Source organism: Scomber japonicus, chromosome 13, assembly GCF_027409825.1.
Source record: "Scomber japonicus isolate fScoJap1 chromosome 13, fScoJap1.pri, whole genome shotgun sequence".
NCBI classification, from domain to species: domain Eukaryota; kingdom Metazoa; phylum Chordata; class Actinopteri; order Scombriformes; family Scombridae; genus Scomber; species Scomber japonicus.
This window is the reverse complement of record NC_070590.1, coordinates 9,368,350-9,395,348: the sequence shown is the minus strand read 5'-3', so window position 1 is coordinate 9,395,348 and position 26,999 is coordinate 9,368,350. Positions and strand designations below refer to the sequence as shown.

General features: G+C 37.1%; 1 protein-coding gene across 1 annotated transcript; it reads left to right on the top strand.

The window, feature by feature from the left end:
* Window positions 1–416: 416 nt before the first annotated feature.
* On the top strand, window positions 417–26,608 carry LOC128371808 (E3 ubiquitin-protein ligase TTC3-like). The gene is made up of 46 exons (XM_053332184.1): window positions 417–514; window positions 2,236–2,309; window positions 2,392–2,440; window positions 4,093–4,252; window positions 4,360–4,441; window positions 4,926–4,979; window positions 5,591–5,723; window positions 6,014–6,099; window positions 6,908–7,002; window positions 7,151–7,213; window positions 7,697–7,751; window positions 7,869–8,028; window positions 8,827–8,851; window positions 8,945–9,059; window positions 9,519–9,555; window positions 10,132–10,207; window positions 10,730–10,808; window positions 11,773–12,375; window positions 12,686–12,766; window positions 12,876–12,985; window positions 13,082–13,208; window positions 13,555–13,677; window positions 13,763–13,864; window positions 15,093–15,185; window positions 15,280–15,344; window positions 15,633–15,769; window positions 15,943–16,263; window positions 16,850–17,125; window positions 17,214–17,257; window positions 17,360–17,416; window positions 18,005–18,084; window positions 18,175–18,330; window positions 19,283–19,868; window positions 19,976–20,044; window positions 20,144–20,293; window positions 20,565–20,704; window positions 20,852–20,920; window positions 21,003–21,099; window positions 21,576–21,679; window positions 21,767–21,851; window positions 22,159–22,251; window positions 22,461–22,681; window positions 22,909–23,023; window positions 24,586–24,717; window positions 25,199–25,291; window positions 26,458–26,608. Exons 2-46 carry the CDS (start codon window positions 2,247–2,249, stop codon window positions 26,566–26,568), a joined length of 5,772 nt encoding a protein of 1,923 aa, XP_053188159.1. The 5' UTR covers window positions 417–514; window positions 2,236–2,246; the 3' UTR covers window positions 26,569–26,608.
* Window positions 26,609–26,999: the final 391 nt, after the last annotated feature.

The following is a 26,999-nucleotide window of genomic DNA, read 5'->3' as shown; positions in this document are numbered from 1 at the left end:
TTTTCTTTGCTCATTTCTTCCTTCCTTCTGTTCGTCTGTCCTTCCTTCTTTCTTTCCTTCCTTCCTTCCCTCCATCTTTTTAATGGTCCGGCCCACATGAGATCAAATTGGGCTGTATGTGGCCCTTGAATGAAAATGAGTTTGACTCCCTTGTCATAGAGGACTTGAGATACAAAATATTCACATGTGAAAAGCTGGAATAAGAGAATTTGGATACTTTTTTTTTTAATGACTCAAAACATTGAACAGATTAGCAAAAACAGTTGGATATTAGTTCCCTGTCAATGGAAACCTAAGAAAAGCCTCGTCAGGATACAAACTGTGAATCATTAAATGTTTTTTATTATCGATGGATCCGCCCCCGCTCCGCGCGCCTGTAGACATGTGTGCGTGCCTTGTATTGCGAGCGAGCGAGCGTGAGTGCGTGCACGGCGGCGAGTTAACTTCCGCAAACTAATATGAACCAGACGAGAAAGCTCGGTTAAGTGTTCACATATCATCGTTTGAAAAAGAGGTGAGTGTTTCCTGAACGTCACATTTAATTATATGTATTATTTTTCTGCTTGAACTGGTTGAATTGTTTTATTAGCTTGGTCGTGTTTTTTTTTTTGCTTCGATCGCGTTGAAGAAAGTAGGAAGAAAAGTGTCGCGTCGATAAACAACTATTATGCTAAAGCTCGCCATGTTGTGAGGAAACAGCAAAAATCATACAACAGCTTCGAGTAGCCCAGAAGTTGACTGTAAGCTAACTAGTGGCTGTTTAAAGCATTAAATTAATATTACGAAGGTTAGCTCGTATGCTAAACATGCTACCAGTGGGTTGACCAATGAGAGAGCAGCTCTTTCAACTACGTCACGCTTCCTGGAAGTTTTGTTTTGCACATTAAAAACTTTTTTTAAATACTCTGATTTGGTTATGAGACGGTGCCAAATTATAATTTATCTCTAAAGCATGTACAGAGTTTGTTATTCAGGTGCTTTTAAAATCAACACGACATTTGGGTGAAATCAAACGAGGTCATGTCGGTTAAAGGTGCAAGGTCCTGTTATCTATTCAACAAAGCATGAGAAGTGGCTCTGAAATAAAGTCAAACTAGTTTCCCAACCACACCCACACCTACATGTCCTATGTAGGTGTGGTTGAAACTACTTTGACTCAAATTCTAAAATCTGTAATGGCAAATGCACTAAAGCCTGGCAGGGTGAATGTATCAGAACATTTCCGTTCTTGCTTTCCTGTACTTTAAAAAAATAAAATAAAAATTATAATAATACATTTTATTTTATGGGCACTGAAGGACACCGTACAATTAATAAACAAAACAGATAAAAGATGTGAAAGTGTAGAACAGCAGAGTCTGCAGAATCTACACAAAAACAATAAAATAAAATGTCTAAAAAAAATCCAACAAAAGGGTTTGTGTATTTCAGATTCAAATCAATTTTAATTTCTCCCAATGGGGATCAATAAAGTTACATCTTATCTTATCATCTTACACATTTATGTACTGTACAAAGCAATACATTGTGTAAATTGTGTCCTGAAAAAAATCGTCTTTCAAAAAACCCAGATCTAATACAGTTCTTAGCTGAATATGTTTGTGTATGATCCAGTTTAAATAATTAATTTAGATTGTTTTATAGTTTCATACATAGTATCATATTCATATTCACTGTGTCATTCAGAAAGAGGAAGCTGATGTGTCAATGCTGACTAGAGCTGCAACGGTCATTCAATTCATCAATTGACAGAAAATGAATCTGCAATTATTTAATGGATTAATCTTTTTGAATAATGTTTTAGAAGACAAAATGCTAAATGTCCCTGACTCCTGCTAGTGGACTGTTGGCCCAGAGAAAACAAAATTGAACCTAAATGAACAATGTTACATATGAAATTAAATTCTCACATTATTTATGTATTTTCTTCTTACAATACCACATTTGGCCAGGGCTGCAACTAACAAATGTTTTCTCATCTAGTAAAGTAATTTCCCACAGTTGCAAGGTGACACCCTCAGATCAGATGAACAGATCTGCATCACAGTGACGATCATATTTGCAGAAATAAATGATAGGAAAAAAACTGTGTCAGGTTCCTGCTAGTTGATTTTCATACAGTGACATTTATGCAAATCAGCAGCTGCCTGTCAGGTAGAAAAATGTCAACTGTTACTTACTACAGCATTTTTTGGAAAATGTATTTGGAGTGATTTAATTCAAATGTTCTTACAGACTCGGCCAAAATGTCGGATTCAGACGCTGACTCTGATTATGACTGTGAGGAAATCAGCCAGCACATCGGCTTTGTAAGTTAGTTTTTCAAATTAGAGCATATATCCACCTTATTGTTTATCTGTATGTCACTGATAATCTGTTTCTTTCCCTCAGAATTTGAAGGACTTTCAAAACACTGCAGTGATAACTATACAGCCATCAGGTACGGGACATTGACTTTTTAAAAGACAATTCATCAATATTCACAGCTATAATGTATTTATATTCTAACTATAATAGTTATCATGGTATCTGCTAAAGTAAGTATATTCAAGGGTGATATATGTATTTTCTTTTACACAAGTATTATTTCCCAAATCTTTGGGAGCAAAACTCCCGATATAAGTAAGTATTGAATAGCAATCAGGAAACACTTGACTTTCATTTTAAATAAGAGCTCAAAGTTCACTCATAGTAAGCTTATTGAAAAGTTTCATGTTGAGATGTCTCGAGAAAACAAGTTATTTTCTCGACACAGTTTGAAGACATTTATCACTTTGCTTCAAGTTTTTATACATTTTAAAACACTTTAATGTCCAAAGTGATCAGCTAGTTTCTCTTAAAGCTATAATATGTAACTATTCTGCATTAAAATGGCTAAAAATGACCAATGAACATTTGTGCATGTGTCGACGTTGTGGCTGTTTGCAACAATGGCATCTACCAAAGAGAATACACATACAAGATAATACATCAATATTGTGTTTGCCCTCCAGAAACTCTCAGAAATGGACTTTTAAGCCACATTTTTATGTTGAACTTTTAAGATATTAGTCATTGTTAAATATTTCTTTTAACTGGAAGAAGGATTTTAGTCATTGCACATCTTGGTCTGATGGGATCTTTTTGTAAGGTTAGGAATTTATGGTTGGTCAATCCGGTTGGCCTTAGGGATAAACACTACTTTAACTATCTACTTATTTATCTGTGGGATAGGAGCCGTATCTGTTAGAGTTGAAAGAACCCAGAGATTTTTTTTTGACTGATAAGGAACACTCTGCCCATAGAGTGGACAGGTTAAAGGTCACATTCCAGATGTTAATCAGCAGAGTATTTAAATCCTGTTGTTTGACTAGAACAGCTTGTCTGTGCTCTTCTCCTCAGCTGCTTATTAAACCAGCCTAGTTGAAGCTTGACTTGTGGTCTGTGTGTATGTTCAACACCCTGTCTCTTGGTCAAGAAATCTCGTATCATTTCTCCTTGAGAAACAAATTCTTATGAATGAGGAAGACTCAATCAGACACAGGAGACAATAATTCTCAGTTCAGGTCCCTTTAATAAGATTACTAGGTCAATGTCATCCTGCATAAGCTATCAGAAGGAATTGACAACAAATATTAATGTAAATATCTTTTATATAGGGTACATATGAGTGGCTACAACATGTGAGATCTCTCACACAACGCACTTGGTTTCATAATACACCGGATAGTAATACAATCTACCCAAAGGAAGACATACAGACGTAAATGGTGCTTATTATCATCCCAGCTGGACATCAGACTTTTTGGCGCTGCTCCCACTAATATGTTACTTTACATGTCAAATATAACAACTGAAGTTTGAATGTATCACAAATATCCCATCAATCATTACAAAAAATTAATCCAGATCTTAAGTTATCAGAGGAACAAGCTGAGCAGATGTTAGTGACAGCTTTTTAAAAATAGAAATAAGGCAAGTGTCAATGACTGTGGAGGATCACTTGCTTCCTGTCGTTTTGACAATTGACATCATTTTAAAAATTGCAATAGTAATTTCTCTGTGCTGCTTTCTTTTGGGTGAAGCTCATTTTTTGTATGTTTTGTTTCTTAGATGAAGTCTATGAAAAATGGACCCAAATCCCCATTGAGGTCAAACAGGAAGCCAACCGGCTGATGAGACTTAGTGCTTTCTGGATTCCCATCCTGCTGCGGCAAGATAACTTCGGCATTGTTGTTCGCTGGGCTGCAGATATACATATAATCGACCCACAGTAAGTACAAATATTATTTTGACCCAAATATTTTGCTGCCACTAATTATTAATATTTAGATTTTTTGAAGTTCAGACTATAATGAGTTTGTAATCATCTCCTTCCAGTGACAGGGATCACATGAGTCTGAAGCACCTGAGGAGGATAGAAATATTGGAAGCAATTTTCAGAGCTTTGGAGAGAGGAAGTGTAAGTAAACGCTGCTGTGGTTTAGTCTAAAGCCACTTTCACACACAACCAAAAGTGACTGCAATCTGTAGTCAAGCCTGACGCACACATCAGCATTGCTGATATTATGATCTGATTTTGTCTTATTACTTGTATATTTGTGTATATTCATATTGGAACACATTTTTAGCAATAACTCAATAATTCATGTGCCAATTATAACAAAAGTTTAACACTAATGGTGGAGTCAAAAAACTGTGAGATGGTATAACTACTTGTGTAGATATTTCACTTTCTGCTCTATATATGTTTCATTTCAAATTTTGTTTAAACATTTTAAGCAATCTTTTTAGTCTCTCTTCAATCTGTATTTTAAGCAATTGATACTGTAACAAAAATGTGGTCTTTGTGTTTATTTGTTACACAGGCTGTAACAGGCCTTCAGTGCATCAGCCTTGATTTAATAGGGTTAGTTTTGTGATTTGTGTTTTCCTCTCTGTTCCAGATGAAAACGGCCCACTCTAAGCAACTTTTCTGGATAAGCAAAAAGCTTAACTTGGTAAGTCTGAATAAGAGTTAAGGTACTCTAATCAGTGACAGAGACATGGCTAATATAACAGCTAATAAAACACAGTGACCAAGAAATAGAAATCTCTTAGCAATCAAATGTGAAAGTTCTGCAATAAATCTTATCTAGTAGATGTTTACTCATGTTTTGTTTTTTTGAGGGTGTTGTGCTGCTCTTGTGCTCAATTGCTTTATATTAAAGCTGTAAAATTGATTGAATAGCTCTCTGACACACACAAAACACAGACATATAATGTTATAAACTTCATGGTTTTTGTGTGTATTGGAGGGTTATTTACTTGGATTGCTTTAAATCACATTTTTCTCTTAAATGTATACCAGTCACAATGTGAGGTCAAGTGTGTCTAAGTAGAAGTCCTATTTATTAATAATAATGTATTAATAATACAAGTACAATTTTGAATGTGTTGTAATTTTTCAAGTGACTGCTTTGAAAATCAAGTAAAAAAGGCATTGAAGTAGTCCAATCTATTAGAAATAAATGAGAGCATAAGTTTTGTTGTGTTAAGCCAGTCTCCTGTCTGATGATATAAGCCATAAATGCTTTGACAACTTAATCTGATTGTGACTTTTTACCACCAGCGTTCCCCGGAGGTTTTCGAGGATGCTTTACAGTTTTTGGAGCGGACAGGAGAACCTAATATCCGCTCGCGCGTCATGGATCTGGGCCATCAAAACGTCCGCTTTGTAGTGCTCCACCTCATCTTCACAGAGTGTAAGACGCAGTCACAACTCACATCTCTAGTAATTCAAGTAAAGGGACAATAACATGACAGGCTTGAGCACTTTGTGGATTTGAATGTCAATTTTATTTTGTAAATTCTATTTGACTTAATATTTCTACATTTAAGCTATTTTAAAGCAAAGAAATGAGCATTGTGTCATGAGTTGGGCAAACACAGAAGTCTGTAGCACTTGTATGTAGATTGAAGGAATATTCTTTCATTCAGTTAGTGCAGATTTTCAGGGTGAATAAACACAAACTCCCCTTTCACTTTCAACCAGTTGCTCAATATTTGTGGGAAATGGGTGCCAAAATCGAGAAGACGATGACAGAACTGAAAACTCAAACGAGTGAAGGTGACAAAAAGGTAAGACTCACTGGCTTGCTCTACGTTAGGGCTGAGCAATAAATCGTAACTTAGCAAATATCATGACTCTCCGACTGACCAAATATTAGTCCATTGATATTTTCAATAAAATCCTTCTTTAGGACAAATAATTACCCAAATGTGTGCAGTGAAGACAAAATGACTCAAATATTGGAAAAATTTAGCTAAGGGTGGACACAGATTAGATCAAGTAGGTCAACAATCAATGTTTTCTCAGTCATGGTCACACTTAAGCCATTTTCAGTCTTGCCATGAACACGCCCCGTGTTCCTTCCGTTCCTTCTGAGTCATTCTTTTGTCTATTTCTGCTCAACTGCTTCCTGGCATCGATCAGCTCATTGGATTTTACTTTGAACTGGGCATTAAGAATGCTGTTTTAGTACTACTCAATCAGAGGCATGCTCAATAGGCATGTTTATGTAATTAGTGAGTAAATTTAATCAAATTCTTAAATGAGGTCTTTCCAGAAGTAAGCAGTATGCTTTTGGTTTAATTTGTGACTTACTGTACTCAGGACAACTGCACGGATACAGATGGATGTGTTCTAAATGTAGATAGTATGTAAATAATATTGCAAAATTGAAGTGAAGAAGAAAAAAAGTTTGGTGGCCCATTAGTTGCAGTCTGTGGTACTTCTAAATTTTGAATTTGAAGAAACCATTATGGAATAAATATTGAATATGTCATGAGTACAAACATGAGCTCACATTTGAACAAAAAGTGACTAAATGTTTTTCTTATTGTTCTGGTAAAAAACCAACTGTGATTTGTCATGTTCCTCATCCAGAAAAGTGAAGAAATGAAGAGGAAGGGAAATGACTACTTTCAGAACAATCAGTTTGAAGACGCTCTGAAGTTTTACTCCAAAGCCATCAAATGCTAGTAAGTTGTGATATTTTAATATTTTCTTTTAGTGTCTTTTTTTTCTCAGATGTGTATTAGTCTGTAGGTTTATTGTTTTCTATAGATCTACTTAACAATAAATGGTTAAATCTGTATACTAACTGAATTTCTTTCTTTCTCTGTCCAGCCCTGAAAACCACAAACTGTATGGAAACAGAGCCCTGTGCTTAATCAAATGCAACAAGTATATGTAAGTAGTCAGTAGTTTTTATAAATAATTGAAACAAGCAGTATAAATAAAAAGCTTTTTTTTTTAGAAATTCAATGAAAAATATTTTATTTTTCATATTTGTAAACCACAATTAAAACTGATGGTTGAAAAACATCAGGAGAGAAATACAGAAGAGTGCTAATAAAGAGAGCAGCATCCTACATTATTACACCTTTTTGAAGCCCATATTTATCATGCGTCTCAGATGAGGAAATCCATCCTCACTTGTGAAAAATGTTACTAATTTTAGGACTAAGAGTGATGCCGATATTTTTTATTCAAAAGTGAACGTAGGAGTGATTCTGAAACACTTTGAACAAGAGCCCCATCTCAGTATGACTCTCACTGTAGAACAAGAGTGAATGTTAAACTGTTGCAGGAAATGTGATTTTTTTATTTTTTTATTCTAATGGTTCATTTTAAGAAATGTTTAAATCAAATAATGCATATTTGATTTTACAGACAAGCGGTCGGTGATGGAAAACGTGCTACTATGATAAAACCATCCTGGGCAAAGGTACTCATCTCTTTCATTATCTCGTATAAAAAGAGAAAGTGAAATCCAGTGTATCCGGTAACTGATCAGGCAAATGATAGTTATGAATCACAAGTGAATGTAAGTCTTTGTTTGCAGGGTCACTACCGATTCTGTGAGGCGTTGTACCTCTTGGGAAGGGTCGAAATGGCAATTGAAAAAAATGTTGCAGCCCGGCGTTTGTGTAAAGATAATCAAGAGGGACTCAGAGAGCTGGAACACCAACACCGGAAATTCACTGGAACGGAGGAACCCATAGGTACAATCATTGCCTTCATGTCATGGTCACAGTGCCATCTTAATTCACATTCAATTTTTATTACTTACCATTGATTTCATATAGATATGGACATCGTGACAGTTCCCCAAAAGTGAAGCCAAAATATATCAGTTGCCTGCTGATGACTGGCTGCAGTATAGGTCATAAAGTGTGCTCCATGTGACATGAGGACGGGATATGAACCAAAGTAAAAAAGCAAATAATGTGTCAGATAAATCTTTCCCAAAGGTTTATGTCATTTTAAGGTAGTTTTTTATCACGCTGATGTTTGTTTGTGTTTTAATTTGTTATTTGACAATATAAAGAGAGAGGTCAGGATTGACAGCTATGACAGCCACTCTCATACCTCTGTCGGGAGGCGAGACATGCTACTTTAGCCGTCCTGCTGGTCTAAATCTTGCCACCTGTGTCTACTGCGCAAGTTCTTGCTACAAATGACATCGCACAAGCAAGATGGCCACTCCCGAAAAGGAGATATTTTGGCTTCACTGTTGCATAGTGGCACGAAGTGGAGACGTGTTGTTAGTATTTAAATACAGTTAATGGTGCTTGACTCTTCCACACCCATTACATATTACACAATATTACACTATGCAAGACTTCCACTAGTGACAGTAAGGAGCCACGACATCTTCTCATTTACATGTAGATAAATCAAATGTAAAAATGGCAAGAGGAAAAAAATAAAATGAAACGCCTAATGATCGCCTCCTAATCTGGGTTCTCATAGTTTGCCATGCCTCATAACTGAAACCCATGTCTGTGTTTTTCTTTCAGATGAACAGATACAGATCAATGACAGGTATGTTTTTCCACACACATTGTTCTAAAATGATTGATAAATATGCTGCTCAACTTATTGATTATCCTCCTGTATTTGTGTGGTTTTCTGTAGCCCAGACAGCACTGACGGAATAGATCCACCGGACTCACCACCACCACCACGGCGTGTAAAAGGTTATACTAAGGTTACTCTGCCACCACCAACACCAGGAAAACCACAGAGTATAGTTAGTAACTTTTTCATTCATATTAAATGTTCACAACAATAATCAAATAGATATCAATCTAAATTGATGTCACCAATGTTTGACAGAAAATACGATGGTTCAAATCCAATGTTTCGTAGAAGATTTGTCCTTTTGACTTTGGTGATCGCCTCACTTTTCCTGTAATGCTATGAAGTTTCATGTACACATTCTCGCCTCGATGAGGATGAATTGTAAAAACTTTATTGATTCCTAGCTTTTCATCTAGCATCATCATCAGGACAAAAAATGTGTACAGCAATTTGATTTAAGACATTATGATTGCAAAACTAATGCCATTCCCAATATCAGTGTCATATCATATTTATCAGTGTGAAGAGGCTTTTACTATTTAATCAGCACATTTGTCTTGTTTCTTTGGACACAAGCTAAAGTTTGAAGGTCAGAGTTGATAAAGAACTTGAATTTGTGTGTTGACAGTTCTGCGGGCTTGTAGTGAATATGCCGTCCGAATCAGGTGAGTTTGTTTTAATGCCTCCAGTACTTTTTATTTTTAATCTAGGTTCAGATCCCGTAGGTTTCTCTGACTTAGTTGTGATTTCCAACAAACACAATTTTGTACTTTTTGAGGCTTAAACTCACTGTCAAAATTAGCTGATTGCAGCCGTCTCCCCGTAAGTGTCATGTTTGTACAAGGGAGTGTCACAGTATGTTGTTCACATTATCTATTGTTTTTCTTCTTTTAATCACATCTGTGTAAGTTAACCATCAGTTCTTCATATAGTATTGTAAACATTTTTCAGGAAAACAGGAATGTCTCTTCAAATATTGTGCTTATAAAGATGAAACTGAATTACTTTTTACAACTTGCATGACCAAAACCCTTTCTAATGTTCTATACAGTAGGTGTTTTTTAAAGAAAAAGAAGTATTATCTTAAATTTGTGCAGAGATAAAATGGAGGGTTTGGGCCTTTTATCAATCGCAGTAATTCTGTCGATACAGTTAACAAAAGCTGATGCATCTCATGGATTTTATTCTTTTTTAACACTGTTATCATCATAAAAACTTAATGGCAAATATTTTTTTCACAGTGAAAAAACAAAATCCGCCAGCGCCAAAGGCAGAAGTCAGCACTAAAGTGTCTAAACCGTCTAAACCACCTAAAAGGTCAGTAGACATGCTGTTTCCAATATAAAAGAGGTGGGCTGGAAGTATAGTAACAAAAAGAGGGACATTGGCACTAAAAACATGTAATGTTGAAATATATTTATTTGATTTGTCAAATTTAGACAACTGAAGGTTCATATTAACTTAAGATAAACTGTTAAATACATGTTTGCACAGAAGGAGGACTGGATGGAGGATTTTGTCCCCCATCATTTGAAAGGAACTTAGTAGTAGTCAGCATGAACAGGAGGAATGATTACAGCAAGACAAACTCATTTCAATTTTAATTTGAGCACCTCACCTGAAACGGTGAACCTGTCCTTGTAAGCAGAATAACACACAATAATAATGTCTGAATGATACAGTCAATATTTACCTGAAGGCAAGTTGGCCTGTAGGAAGTAAGGACAGAAAAATTGGATTAGGTACTTCAAACAAGACATTTTCTGCTATTGATTGTGGCAGACTGTGCATTAGCTACTTTTAGGACCATGAATCTGATCGAAAGCTCTGTTCTTCCAGTGAGTCTGCAAAGAATGAAAAAGGAGACCCCGCACCAAAAAAGAAATCAAAGAGCAAAAACGTTCCGTCTGAAGATGAGGTAAGGCTATGCTCACATGTCACTGCATTTTCATCTGTAATCAAGAATATATCTAGATTCTTTTTGTAGGGAGCTGTCATTTGAACATGACTCATCTAGAGTTTCATGAAATATACAAAAGATTAAAAAAATATTGTACAATAGGCTCATGGTCTAAATGGGTCGGACTTAAGTCCCCTCATTATTCATAGGCGTCTTTTGGGTGTAACACACGGTAAACCAATCAGAGTGTCATCTCTTATTCCCTTTGATATCCAGGCGCGCTGTCACCTTGGTGGATTGTTAGTTTGATGGCGGATTTACCAGGATTGGTCACATGACTACATTGACAGTTTCATTGATCATTACTGCGATTGACTGATTCTGATACATAGAGACTGGATGTTGATGTACATCATAATACGAATTCACATTGTGGTCCATTTATTTGTGATTTTTTGCATGTTTGTGTACTGCTGCGCACCCGTGTGAGCATAACAGGCACAAGTGTGTCGAGGAGCATATTGGACTTTTGATGATGCGCCCCTTTAATAACAGTGACATTAAACCTGTTTTGTTTTTTTTTTGGTCAGTAGCACAATCGCTTTCCTCTGCCTCAAAATAGCAATGTGCCACCAATGCACCTGACCACACCTCATTTTGAGACCAACATGCTATAGTTGCACAGACTGGTGCAAGTGCATTTACTATTTAGACAACGTGGGCACAGGGTGAGAAAATGACAACTGTGCTGGGGGAAACTAACAAAGACACATGTGCGGCGACCACAAGATGGTCGGCGCACATGTTGTCATACATGATAATAAGCTGGTTTTTGGACTGTTGGTCACAAAAAGACTTGCTTGTTAATTCATAATTAAAATAATTGTTAGTTGCAGCTTGGCAATATTTTGTAGCTTTTAAATTACAGTATCAGTGAATGAAATGACTAACGTGTTGTGATGTGTGCTTTCTCTACAAACAGAAAGGCACTGATAGTAAATCAGATGCATGTGAAGAGAAGAAATCTTCGGTGCAGGACACTCCTACAGATGCACGTAAAGAGAAGAAATCTTCGGTGCAGGTGCAGGACGCTCATACAGATGCACGTAAAGAGAAGAAATCTTCGGTGCAGGACACTCCTACAGATGCACATAAAGAGAAGAAATCTTCGGTGCAGGACGCTCCTACAGATGCACGTAAAGAGAATAAATCTTCGGTGCAGGACACTCCTACAGATGCACGTAAAGAGATGAGATCTTCGGTGCAGGACGCTCATACAGATGGACGTAAAGAGATGAGATCCTCGGTGCAGGACACTCATACAGATGGACGTAAAGAGATGAGATCCTCGGTGCAGGACGCTCATACAGATGGACGTAAAGAGATGAGATCTTCGGTGCAGGACACTCCTACAGATGCACGTAAAGAGATGAGATCTTCGGTGCAGGACGCTCATACAGGTGCATGTAAAGAGATGAGATCTTTGGTGCAGGACGCTCATACTGCCCTGACCGACCTCCGCAACCGCAACGCTGAGCAGGCCTTCAGCCAGGCACTGGCCTTACTGGATACCAGTACGCCCAAGGTAATCATACCAATGCCAAAACTTACTACTGTCCCATAACTGTAAGCAGATTGAGAGAATGATCTAATGTGTATAGATCTTTTATGTATTGGATTCATTGTTGTCACAATGTAGAAATGTGCTCCAAAATTAAAACCCAGTCATTACATGAAAGGACATTAGAGTTTAAATTCAGCTGCAAAAAATACTTTTTTGTTACTTTTGTATTTTTTTTTCCTAGGTGGAGACATTTTGTTGCTCTTTCTCTACCAGTGTTTCCTGTCAATCACCACTTTCCAGTCACAATAATAAAACATTTTGCTCCTCTCAGGACTTTGGACTTTCCACACTGGATGTGCTGTTGTTGCTGTACGGCCATGCGTCCGCCCTGACAGAAATCGGGCAGCCTGAGGTAACTCAGAGATAGTCCTGGTAGACCGGATATTTTTTGCCTTTTATAAAATTATGTAAATGAAATGAATTTTCTCAGTCTTTACATGTGTGGTTGCTTTTTGAAACAGGAACTTTCACAAGCGCAAAGACTTCTGGAGAAGATCAAGTCATTTGAGGAGAGGAGGTCTCTGTGTCTGGTTTACTACGCCGTTGGGAAGGTGTATGTCAAAGAGAACAGGTACCGTAGCTTTCAGTCTTGTGGTGTTTTGTGCTGTTCATTTAGATCTTGAGCTGTTTTGAACTGTACAACCAACCGTGTCTCTTCTTCGGACAGGTTTGCAGTTGCTCTGAAGCAGTTTTCAGATTCCCTGCAGATGGTCAAGAATCAAATAACACCGGGTAAACTCACATGGCCTTTAACAACAGAGATTGTCAAAGAAACGCAGCCAGACTATTTCAAGGTATGTTGTCATTAACCATATGTTTTATATCTGACCAGCCATTTTAAAGATAGATAGTTTAGATAGCGTGCGTAGTTTTGAAAGGTGCCTTAGAATTATGGTTTACTTACTTATTAATATGCTAGGTAGTTTTTGGCATCTTTTCTCTTCAGTGTAAAAAATGTAATTAGAAACCATTGTTGTTCAGAAGAGGATAACTATTCTTTCACAGGCCTTGTATATATTTAAATATAATAATCTATATTAATAACAAAAAACTAAAACAATGGAAAGTTTACTGTCATACCACATCTGTGGTTCACTTGTACTATATTTATCCTCAGTTTGACTTGTTTCCTTTTTTTAGGAAATTCTGGAGAGTGCTATAGAGTTGTGTAAATTTCCGCCTATTCCTGATGCCATTTGTCGACATGAGAAATGCCATAGCCATTTCAAAACGGAAATCTACTTCACTGACCCAGATTTTAAGGTAAATGATGGCAGTGAAACACAGCCAGGAATTTTAAAGGTTTAAAATATGGACATAATTCAAAGTGATGTACTTCTTTGTGCAGGGCTTCATTCAGATAAGCTGCTGTCAGAGCTGCATCGTTGAATACCACATCAACTGTTGGAAGTCGCTCAAGACATCGACCTTCTTTGAAAAGAATGAAAAGGTAAATGTGCATTTACATTTTGACACTTTTAACTAAACCGACAAACAAGGTAAGACATTCAAAAGTTAGAGGATACTGCGATGGTTCAGCGTAATTTCGACCTAGCGTCATATGCACAATGAGGTCTATCTAAACACCACCTCAGCCGTTCATTTTCATTTGGTCGGAAAATAGTGGAGCTAGAGCCATCAGCCGAATGTCTTAGTACAGTACGCTAACGGGATCACCAGTGTATCTCGTAAATTACCCCACTAATAATGCCTGGATTGTTATCAAACTTCTACAGTAGTACAAATAAGGTCTTTAATCATAAATCGATGCATTGGAAAGTTTGTAAGTACACCAGGAGTTTAATAAAATAACACTTACCTAATGGCTTTTACTCTGCTGGATCGCGCGATATTTCAACAATGTTTACAGCTTTAGCAGTAGCAGCAGAGTAAAAGCCATCAGGTAAGTGATTAGTACCTAGGACCAAAACTAAAAGGCACAGGTCTAGCTTTGTCCCTGCAGCCATCATACATCTTAATAAGAACTTGTGATCCCTTGATGATGGTTGGGGAGTTGATGATGATGATGATGATGTTGATGTTGACAATGATTGTGTTGATGATGATGAGTGCACTTATGCACTTTATGCCATGCACTTTTAGGGTAGCCACCCTACATATTTAATGCACTTTATGACGCAGCATGGAATGATGATGGGGATGATGATGAGTTGTGTGGCTATTTTACTGTTTTCATTTTTCTGTTTTGTATGAATGTCTCTCACTGCGAGCCAAATTTACCTGCGGGTACAAATAAAGAAATCTAATCTAAAAAATCTAATCTAGATAGACCTCATGGTGCATATGACGCTAGATCGAAATTACGCCGAACCATCGCTTTAATGCAGCCTTTAAAACCAGGAAAAGACTAAACTGAAATCATATCACAACATTACGATATCTAAAATCTTATATCATGATATCTATATAATATCTATATTGCCCAGCTCTACTCCAGAAGAGCCATTATAAATCTCTCAAGTAGATGACAATGAGCAATGAGAGTGCTAGACACTTTTTAAATATATAAAGAAATGAAGTGCACAAGAAATACCATGAGCAAAATTTAGATTTCATAACTTCATTTATTTAGTAAAGTAAACATTTGTAGACTAGCTGATGACAGAGACACAGTAGCTGTTGGAATACTTTATTTATGCATTGTATTTATGTTGCAGGATTTCCTGCAAGACACGTGTTTGACTCCAGACTGTGTTGGTAAAATCTGTAATATCAAAATCTACGGTCCAACGGGCCTGGTGAAATGTAAGGTAAGGATGTTCAGTGGAGGTGAATTTTGCTTTAAGAGTTGCTGTGCTTGTGAAAAACATGAACAGTGTTGACCTGAGTCATTTCTCTTTTCAGTTTGAAGCTGACATCACTAAACCTCAGACTCCAAAGAAGCCAAAAGTGAATCAGAAATGTACAAGGTGAGACTGTAGTCTAATAACAGTTGATGCTGATGATGGTTCATCACAGCAGGACTTTCTGATTGTTACCATGTCACCAGTAACACTAAAAAAGATAAAAAGGTTTCTTGTGTATTAAATTCTTCAGGTGCCAATACTGCAAAAATGTGATTTGATATTCCTATAAGGTGCTGTGAGAAGTTGAATTGTTCTAACCCTAAATGTTGGTTCTTCTGATCCATTCTAAAGGATTGTAAACTACCTGACAAATACTTGCTTTCTAAATAACTGCCTTTCTTTTTTTTTCAGTCTGAAGAAGTTAAAATCAAAGGAAGAGCGCAGACTCAAGAGGAAGCAGCATAAGCAGTCGTTTCAAGATATGCAGACTATTAATGATGAGATTCTGCTTCAGGAAGAAGACTCAGAAACTCAGAGCCAACAGAAAGGTACTGCTTTATCAACTTTATCAAAATTGCTGGTGGTGCCTTTCCACTTACTTGCTGTCATCTCTCCACCGTTGGCTATGTAATAAAGGGGAAAAACATGCTGATAATAATAGTAAATTTTCATTTAAAAACAATTGTGTAATATGCCTAAAATGTTTCCACTGTGTCGTCAGCCTGGTTGCTGTACAGGGATCGAGCTCTGCTACAGATCAACCAGAACTTGGAGCTGCTGAGGGAGGAAAAAGGCCTCCCTGTGTCAACCCTGACCAGCAGTCTGAAGCCCTGGCTGGAGCTGGACTCGTTGAGGGGCAACGAGATAGCTGTGAGGATCCTGAACTGGCAGCAGGAGAAACTGGAGACTCTAGGTCAGATTGTTGAACTGCTCCTAGAGAGGAAGAACCGAGTTTGGGCTCGTGTCCTCATCCATCTACTGTCTGACTGTCTGGAAACAAATCCCAAACTGAACAACTGGGCTTGTCAGCTCAATGATGCAGGTCAGTATTGATCATGTGTGATGATCTGAACAGCTTTAATGTATTACAGTTTAAATGATTATTTGTATAATAACCAAAAAGACGTGATATAAAACGCAGTGAGGTGTAAAGATCAGTACAGTTAAGTCGAATATGGTAATGTCGTACTTTGAAGTTCATCTAAGTGATGACTTGGAGGGGACATACCATGCTTTTTGTGATTTTCTGTAATTTATATAGTGTTATGATGTTGGATGTCTATGTCAAACCACGGACAGAGGTCCAAAACTTGTGGCAAACATATGAAAAAGCCTGAGCTGGCAAAAACCAATCATATCGGGCAGCTGACCAATCATAATATAGTAGGCTCATCGGGAGGGAGGGGTTAAAGAGACAGGAGCTAAAATGGCTTGTTACTGAGGGGCTGCATATCGACTATAATATAAACAAGGTATTGCAGTAGTGCCACAGAATATAAATGAAGGAAGTGTTTATGAGAAGTGCTCTTTAGTCTCGAAATAAATACATTTTGCACACAGAATTGAAATAAAAATTTTACATCAGTGCCCCAGTGTGAATCCTGACCAAATGCCTGCTGCTCTCTTAGGTCTGAATGCTGCCAAATCCTTCATTGACCGCAATGCCGATCACCTGGAGCAGCTGGATCTGGCTCTTTTGCTCAACTTTGGCCCATTGCAGGAGTTGATTATAGAGAAACTTGGTACAAGGCCTGAACTTTTTTCAAGCATTGGCTTGACTGTGACTGAATACCTAAAACAGGCCACACCACATGACATGAGACTGTTTATCTGGACCCTAGAGGAGCATAGGGATATGTATGAGTTGTGCCACACCATACTGGATGAGTATTTTGATATGATGGGTACGTATTTTGAACTTTTATAACCTTTGATTTGTCCTTTTTTTTGTCCCAACTTTGTGATTTGATTCCAGTTCTTTTGTATTTTCAGATGGACATTGTTCAGTCCTAAAAAAGTCTGATGAAAATGAAAATGTAAGTCATTAGAAACTGAAGCATGGTGACTATAAATGACCGATATACAGGATAGAAGTTTGTTGTTGCATTAACTAAACTAAACACTTGTTTTCATTGCAGAATTCTCTGATGAAGGCTAAGAGTCGTGGCCGGAAAAAGAAACAGAAAGAGCCAAAGGTCAGGAGTTGTGTTGATAGTTGTTGCATAAAAAGCTAATTAAATGCCAAGACTGCTGTCTTCTGAGATTACTCCCAGTGTTGCAGATATTCATACTTGAATATTATATTGGTTATTACTGACTAACTAATTAATTGGCTAAAGGGATGCTCCTTCCACAGGGTAATGGAGTAGAGGAAGTGTATGAATTCGAATAAATGACCTACAGACTACAGACTTAGACTTTAAACATCAAAATTAAAACATGTTGCACAACTGAAGAACGCCAAACTTCACGTCTTCTCCTGTCTCGCCTTTATCAGGAAAACTATTAATGTTAATAATCTACTCTTTACTTTTTTTGACTTGGTTTCCTTTTTGTCTTTTGTTTTTTGTTTATTGTTGTTTATATTGAATTATTAATTTGAATAAATAAAAAAGACAAAGAATAACAACAAATCCTACGCATGGTTTGGTAATTTTTAATATTAATTAATAGTCCAAATACCAATCAGCATATTTTTTGAATTGATAAATCGTGTAAGCTCTATTAAAAGAACCTGGTTTTATATCATCCCTCTGAAGTTTGTCCTCTTCTATTCCTCTCAGGGGGTTATTGTTTTGTCTGGGATGAGAGGTTTGACTCCAAGAGACGATAGGGACCAAGACATTTTTGAAGAAGACTCTTTGTAAGTTGCACCATCCACATGGACACACATAGCTCGTCTCCTGGAGGTCTGTAACCGTTCTGTAATGTTGAGCTTTCTTTCTGTCAACAGATCATTCCTTCATCCTGTTGATTCGTTCAGCGTACCTAGTTACCTTCGAGAGCAAGTGGACAATTTTGAAGAGCTGTACAACAGCACCAGGCACCAAGATCACTTTAAAAAAATTTTGGACAACAACCCTGACCAAACAAAAGAGACCTTGTATGAGTAAGTTCAAGTTACATATTCATATTTACTTGAATAATTAATCCTGGACTGTTTTCATGTGTGTCATATGAGGAGAGGGAAGTAATATTGATGTTAATTACTGTGCTCAAGTAAACCCTTTAGAGATGATTATGATAAAGATATGAACCTCATGGCACTTTTATTTCTTTGGCAACTTTATTTTTCATTGAAGCTGTCATATACTTGGCTGCTGCATTCATAATAGACCTTGGCACAAAGGGTTAAAAAAAAAAGAGAAAATGGCTCCATCAGCTCGAAAATGCACAAATTTATGCTATAGCAGCCACAGGATAAAAAAATGTGGTTTTAATGGGTTTCAGTGTGCCCTAAAAGGGCAACAACATGCTGAAGTTAGTATTGTTTCTACACAGCTTATTATAGACTTAATGTACGATCTATGGTTGGATTTCTAAAATGTGTTTAAAAAAACACAAAAAACCTTTTTGCTAAATATCATGAGTACAGCATAATCACAGCCAAAATTACCAAAAAGGTCACTAGTGACAAACAAAGGTTAAATATTATGCCTGCAGGAGACAGTAATGTACCTGATTGCGGGCTGTCAGGAGATGTCACACACTCAGTGGGATTGTTGTGACAGTGGAAGCTCATTGACTCATTATGAGCAAATGTCGTACTGAAAAATGTAACAAATTATCTTTAATTGGTTAATCCATCTCTCTTCTCTCTGTTCCTTGTCCAAGTCCAGGTTGCATCATTTTGATTGATTATATAATTAGGAATAATTGTGACATTCTGCTGAGAAGTGATAATATTCAATCTTTATTCAATGTTGTCTCTGTTTTTTATCATAGTTTCATACTTTGGCCACTGTGATCATTAAAAAGACATGAAATTGAATTCTTTGTGGTATTAAAAACTGTTTAATAGTATCTTACCTAATTTTATGTCTCTCTCTCTTGTTCTGTAGCTATTTTGCTCAGATCTTGGAAGAGCATGGCCCCTTGGTTGCTGAGGACCCCCTGCTGGTGGGTGAAGTTGAAAATTTCCCTCCTGTGGCTCAGTTGAAGATCCAAGAAACGGGCAGCTTTGAGAACTTCCTCCTCGAGTCTCTTCGCTTCATAAAGATAGGGAGGTGTATCGGTCTGGCTAAGCACGCCGTTTGCCTACAGCAGGCTGAACATGGATCCAGCCTGGATGACCTGGATGACTTAGGGGATCCTGACACAAACTCTTCACCTGCTGATCTGCTTGCAGCTTGTGATCCAGAGATCACGAACTATCTGAACAATTATTCATCTGCAGAGACTGAAGTCTATCCTGTCCTCCCAAATCCATATGCATTTAGCTCTGCTTTTGATCCCTTATCCGTTTGGACTAACAGCAAAGACCTTGACAGTCAACAGCATGGTGTTTACTTACCTAATGTTTATAAGATGCTATATCCCTCTGGCAGTGAGGTAGATGTTGGTGTTTGGGAAACAGATTCATCTTCTGGGGGAATTGCTTCAGTGACGAGTGAGGAACGCTTTTTGATGAAAGATGAAGCAGTGCAGGTTGATACCAACATCTAATCAGATTATTAAATAAATCAGATGGAGCATGTGGATACATAAATGCATGCAGAAATTATGTGTTAACTGTTTGTTTTGCCTTCTCTTAGACGTGTCCAGAGACCATGAGGAGTGTAGCGGTGAATACAGAGCCTCATGAGCCTTTTGAGAAGGGTCATGTGAGTCTTTTAGTTTCATGTATTATCAATTCACTTTTGAAAAGTAATCACCAAGAGCACAACATGTTGATGATATTGTGGTCTTGTTCATTCCTCCAGGGTGACATCCACAAAAAAGAAAAGAGCAACAAAGAGTTGAAGGAGAAGATCAATGAAATGACAAATGGCAGTAACAAAGTCAATCTTAGGCACAAAGAAGAGATCAACTCAATCGAGGAAGAGACACGAAAGATCAATGTCAACATTCAAGTAGGTTCATGAGAGATGCACCAGAATGATCAAGTTTCTTGACTTTTGTTTGTTTTATTGTTATTAAATGCTGCAATTATCAGTCAGTTGACAGAAGATTGATCACAAACTATTTTGATAACTGTCTATTCATTTTGAGTATTTTTTTTGTGCTGCAGCCCTAAATGTCACGTGTATTTTATTCTGTCTGGTCTTTGTATGTTGTTTAATAATTCATGATTTTGTGTGCTATAGTATTTAAATAAACATCATTATTATTTATTTTGTTAAGGTGACCAATAAGGAGCTGTCACTGCTCCAGCAGAAGTTGGAGGAGGAGGTGAGGAAGGACCAGAAGGAGAAGAAAGCCAACCAGGAGATGCTGAAGTCCATAAAGCTGGCGATAGAAAAGTTGGTGGAGGAGCGAGGGAGGTATGGAAAAACATGAATTAAACTAATTGAATATTTTCTAATATTGTGGTTGGTCTTGAATCATTCAATTATCTATGTTTGTAGAGATGACTGAAGAAACCTTAAATTGATCTCTAACAATTCTTCTATATGTGTGTTACTGTTTAGTCTCACCCAAAACATCAAAGCAAAGAAAACCAGTTATGAAGCCAAGCGGAGTAATTTCTCAGAGCTGAGGTAAGGTGTGAAAGTGGTGATTGTTAACAAAACATTAACTAAGTGCTCCAGAGGTTTAACATCTACCTTATTCTTCTTTCAGCAATCAGATAGCTGCTGAGAAGATGAGTCTGGTGGACGAGATCAAGCGACGTAGAGTCTTGTTCAAATCGGCCATCAAGAGATCTCGTACAGCTCAGGTAGGTCCAAGATCTCAACCCTAATCTGTCAGTTTATGTTAGCAAATGTCTTAAAGAGTATGTTTTTATATTTGTCTTTTTCAAGTTCAGCTGAAGGTAATTTGAGGCTTGAACAGTCTTCGTTAGAGACATCAAGTGGATTCTTTTCAAGTTATAAAAGTGACCTGAACAATGTCAAACTGATGCAGAGCAATGAAAGATAATGTTGTAAAAATGTGGACTGATGAAGACATCATATTATTAGACACTAATTCAACCAAAAATATCAATGAAATTGTCCACAATGAAATAAAAAGAGATATTTATCAGTAACAATCGAAATGTTCTTTATCGGTGCTCATTCACATATACTAAATGACTAAAGAAATGTTTGTTCCAGCTTTTCTGTAATCAGGTTGTTAAATAAATGTAAAATGTATTTTTTTTATTTTAAAACTTGAGTAAATCACATGACCCTGCTTGCTTTGCTCCTCCAGCTGTTGATCATGGAGAGCAGCCGGGATCAGGGACTGTACGGCCTCTACAGAGATCTGGCAGATGGCAAAGCTTTACTGACCAAACTGGATGAAATGGTACACAGGTAAGTGAAGTGCTTCTTATCATCTTGTCAGACCACAGATGAACCAGTTGGTGTCAGATTAACATGTGTCAATATTCATCTTTGCAGATTTCCATCTCAAGAACTTGAAAGTACAAGAAAGAGTTGTAGAGGCAACGTCCAAGATGTTGAAAAGAAAATCACCACTGCTGAGGTACATGAATCATACCACAGTATTATTATTATTATTATTATTATTATTATTATTATTATTATTATTATTATTATTATTATTATTATTATTTAATTAATGTATTTTTTGTACACTGTATCTTTACACAAGTTTCATTCGTGCGCACAAGATAAAAATAAAATATATACATATTGTCATGGTTACAGACTCGACAGCTGAAAATAACCTAATATTTTAATGTTCAGGACTACAGTATTAATGATCCATGTTGAGTTGATCGCCTTATATATAATGTTTGTTTAAATGAATAAAACTTGTCTGTTCACAGACGCAGTACAAGGAGCACATGGAAAAAGTGAAGAATGGCATTAAGCCACTTTCAGTCAACAACACCAAACAGCCTGTACCGTCAGTTAAACCGGTAAGACATCTGGTGGTGGTTGTGGGGGGGTTGCACTAACCAAAGTCAATCCGCTTTAGGTGCACCATGATGGTGTATGGCTGTAGTAGCTTTTTGACTGCAAAGAAGGAAGACTGTAAATTTCTGTTGGACTTAAAATAATACATTTACAATAAATGACAACATTTATATATTTCTACCTAATTCAACTCTTTCCTGTCTTGTTGCAGCTATCGGTGGCAGCCAAAGAGGTTACTCCTCCGTCTTCAGCAGCGGCCTCTAACAGATCTTCCCCACTCATCCAGCAGTCGGCTCTAGCTGCAGCTGAGGCACCCACCGCTCCACCTCAGAAGCAACACAAACATCCGACCAGGACACCGGAGCCTCCACACAGCACTGTGTTTGACAAGGCCATGGAGCGTCTGTCCACCATGTTCCCCGACTATACAAGGTAACACTGGACCAATGAGACCAGCTTATAGACACTCCATCAGCTATTAAATAAAGCAAAGTTATTGCCTTTTTTCTAGGGTATCTTTATTTCCATTTTTTCCTGCTTTATTAAAATGTTGATGTAGAAGAATACATTTAAATAAATCAGGAGGAAACGCCACAGCCTTTTAATATTTCCTCATACACAACAGTCGTGTCAATATAATTAATTTACTGTGTGTTCAGGTCGGACTTGATGAAGTTTGCTCAAGAGCTGCGTTCATCCAGCGGGGGAAGTCTTAACAGCATGACGTTGGAGGGAGTGGTCGGTGGAGTGACGCAGCTAATCCTGGACCATCAGGTAGGTGTGACCCAAACCTGATGTGGATAGTTGAAATTTTAAAAAGAGAGATTCAGTCTGAAATAGACTTGGTTTTAGAGAGAGAACACAAACACTGGCAGCAGTAGGATACATGATGGTCAACCGAGCAGTTGTAGATGTAACTGTTCCTTCTTCACTTCACAGTTCATACTCCGTCTTGCCTCACAAAAAAAATCAACAACATTTTTCCCTGTGAGGACTGTTAGGTCATTTTCCATTTTAGATGCCTCATATTAGGATACATAGGGTCAAACATGGGCCTTAAGGTCACAGTAGAAACAGCATTAAATCTCAGCAGAGAGACACTGTCTTCTGTCCTTGAGACGCTGAACAGCTGTGTGTGTTGTTTTGGCGAAAGCAGGACTCACTCTAATAATGACGAGGCAGCGTTGTCATGGTAACCAAGGTCAGAGGATATGAATGTCTGACTTCCTAGACCCACGGATAGATATAACCAACCAATAGGCTAATTCTATGTGCTGTAGATGCATTGAGTTTGACCATTTATGGGCATAGAGTATCTTTGAAGGCTTAAAGAAGATCCACGGAGGACTGTTCTCTCTGAATCGAGGCGGCATCATGCACAGAAGCATGTATTGATAATTCCTTCATTCTCATTGGCCAAGCTTCAATAAATATTTTCCGCATAAGACAATATGAGCTCCTGTGCACTTTCTCCACTCGTGAGTTAAGGACTGATGAACAAATTCTCTGTAACCACAACTCACCATATCATCAGAGCTGACAGTATAAGACAAGGTGACACACAGAAATCGAAATTACCATATCTGATTAGGCAGAATACGAAATATTGTCCTGAATATAAGCAACACTTGGTTTTAAAAAAATGTTTGTAAGATATAACACTGTTTCAGACTAATTATTCTGGGCAAGATCCTAGAGAGAGATCCTATCAGTTTTAGGAGAGTGTTGAGTGTGTTGATCATTGAGTAATCATTGAAGCCCTTTCTCTTTTAAACACAGATTTTCATTTAAGCAGAATGTAAATTTAAAATTTGTCTAGTTTGTCTAAAAGTTAAATACCGTACTCAAAATCTCCTGTCTCCTTTTCAGACTTTTTTTGAGCTCTTCTTTGTAAAGTTGTCTAACTTCTGCTTTATAATTGCTGCTTCATAGAGGATTTAATCGTTCCTCGGTCTGTTTCTGCAGTCATTGCAGATGCGACATTTTCAACAAAGTTTTAGTGATTTATGTATGTATGTGTGTATGTATATTCTGTAGCAACAAAATATGTTACATAAGCCTTTAGAAACCTCTGCAGGTTAAACTACACAAACTACAAACACACAAACAAACTAACTAGCCTTGTAACATATAAACAACCTTACCTTAAACATTAAACAATACTCATAAAGAATATTTGATATTGTGAACACATAAATGTCTATTCCTCGGTTATTATATGATCTCTACTCTTTCAGATGTCATTTTGACCTGTCCTGCTCAGGTCTCAGATAGAAAAGACCTGAGTCACTTGTCATCTAGAAACAATCTTATTGGTTGTTTTTTTTTCCTCTCAGGAGAAGCTCATTTCTGCCAGATCCAACGCCATGGGGCGTGGGAGTCCAGCTCATAGAGCTACGCCCCCTTTGGTAAACCAGCCCCCGGTCTGGCAGCAACTTGGACACCACAAAGTCACACACTTTGACGCAGTAAGTCCTAAAGATCTATTAGTATAAACTGCATCTGCAGTCTGAAGCTTTGTTGATTTTAAAGGGAAAGTTTTCTGGTTCAGGGTTGTAGCCATTTTTTAAATGCATGTTTGAATGAACTGTTTCGCCCATGATATGTCAAAAATGTGATAAATAAATTACCATTAGATACTTATTCAAACATCTTTCTTCTTTTTTTTTTTTTAATCAATCGGGCAACAATAGCAAGATACACGAAAAGAAGATGGAATACAAAATAAGCACAAAATAGACAATATTTTCCATTTAAGGGACATTTTTTGCACTTAAAGGCACATGTAGCGTTCATTTTTAAACAGGCCTGTTGCCAGATCTGCTGCTGTGGTCTCAAAACTGGAAAATCTTTGAACTCTTAACACCTGCAATCCACCAGTTAACAGTTGAATATAGATGTATAATATATACTGTATATACTCAATATGTATTGTGGTGATCTCTGCAGTTGAACATGGAGGATCCCTGCATCATTTGTCACGATGACATGAGTCCAGATGACATGTGTGTGCTGGAGTGCAGACACAGCTTCCACAAAGAGGTGAGGATGAAAACTGCGGAGGACGATTTTGTTCTTTGTTGTCCATTTTGAATAATGTGAAATTGGCTTAATAGACCATTTCAAAACTGTATCATTCAGTTTAAAACTGGAGTGAAGGACTTCTGTCTCCACCTTCTGGCAGTAATAGTAAACCACAGGGAGCAGAGGAGAGGAGTGTGATCATAAATGCAGCAAAACACAGTAGAGACTCTCACACCGAGCTGAAATGAAACAAGTGCACATACATTTGGTAAATAATATAAATAAAGAGACTCTGTACTGTGTTCTGCTGTCATTTATAGTCAACACCTTCTTGCTTCTCTCATCTTTCTTAGCGTGTGTGAAGCTGAGAGATACAGACATCAGTGAAGAATTGACCATGACTAAACTTATGTTACTCAAAGTGCAATAAGAGCTTTGTGAATAAAAAACCAAGAAGAGTAATTTATCAATATAATCTGCACAAACTGGACAGACTCCAAAAGTTGAAAATACTGTAAAAAGTGTGATTTGTGTCCCAATGAAATAAATAATAGAGTATAATATGAAATGATAGATGTTTTTCTATGGTTGTATTATATATATATAACCCAATATACAAGCTTGTGAAAACAGAAGCAAACAGGACTCAAAGGCTCACTGCCTAAACTTTACTTTGTGGTTCAGGGTCATATTTGACCCAATTTTACATCTGAGAGTAGTACAAACACTTTTATTTTTTGCATTCAATTTGATGTGCTCTCCTAATTTGACCTAAAATATACAAAAATATGACCACTTTTATACTTTAAAAACATTTTTGTAGAGACTGTTTGGCCAATATTTCTTTAAAACATTTAAAAGAAAAATCATTCAAACATATTGTTGGATTCTTCACATTTAATATAATTCATTGAAATAATTTTGTTCTCCTGTTTTATGTAACAATGGACAAAAAACTGAATAAACTCTGCTCTCTGAAAAGAGGATTAATCACTGAGTTTGAATAGAGACTAATTATGAAGGTAGAATATGAACAGTATGTAAGAGTTCAATAGTTCCACTTTTCTATCAAGAAAAGTTGCAATAAACATATGAAGTCTTAGATTGGATGTGAGGACTGTGGCAGCAGTTGTTGAGCTGCTGCAGAGTTTTAATGTTCAGCTTTTTGTCGTGTTTGTTTTCAGTGTATAAAGTCATGGCTGAAGGAGCAGAGCACCTGTCCCACCTGCAGAGATCACACCTTGCTGCCTGATGACTTTCCCGTGCTGCCCGGCAGGAAACGCCAAGCACCGTAATGTCTTAATCATGTTCTCTCCCTAATCTTTACTACTTTATCATCTTTTATATTTTATCATTTTGTTTTTTGATTTTTATTTAATCAATTATATAATTAAATGTTTAAAAAAATTGTTGACTTGAGTTTTTGAATCATTAGTTTCAGATGTGCAGGGAGGAATCATACCATTTAATATTGTAAGGCAATAAAATTGTCCTTGAGTTTGAGTTTGTTGGACGGTCATCTGTCACATCTTAAATTAAAGATTAGAAATTTCTGAAAGCCAATGCTGTTTAATGTCTTTACTGCCTTGAAGCTCATCAATTTGTTGTTTGTACTGTCACAGTAAAAAATACACTCTACATTACACAAAGCTCATTATACAGAATTTAATTTGCTTTACTGGTCCTTAAACTTTACAAAGTGCTTCACATGTCATATAAAATGCAA

Excerpts from the sequence above, each read along its gene's own strand:
- LOC128371808 (XM_053332184.1), top strand. The coding sequence starts at position 2,247 with ATGTCGGATTCAGACGCTGACTCTGATTATGACTGTGAGGAAATCAGC. Across the intron at positions 12,986-13,081 it reads GTGTATGTCAAAGAGAACAG|GTTTGCAGTTGCTCTGAAGC; the intron begins GTACCGTAGCTT and ends TTCTTCGGACAG. Across the intron at positions 24,718-25,198 it reads AAGTCACACACTTTGACGCA|TTGAACATGGAGGATCCCTG; the intron begins GTAAGTCCTAAA and ends TGATCTCTGCAG.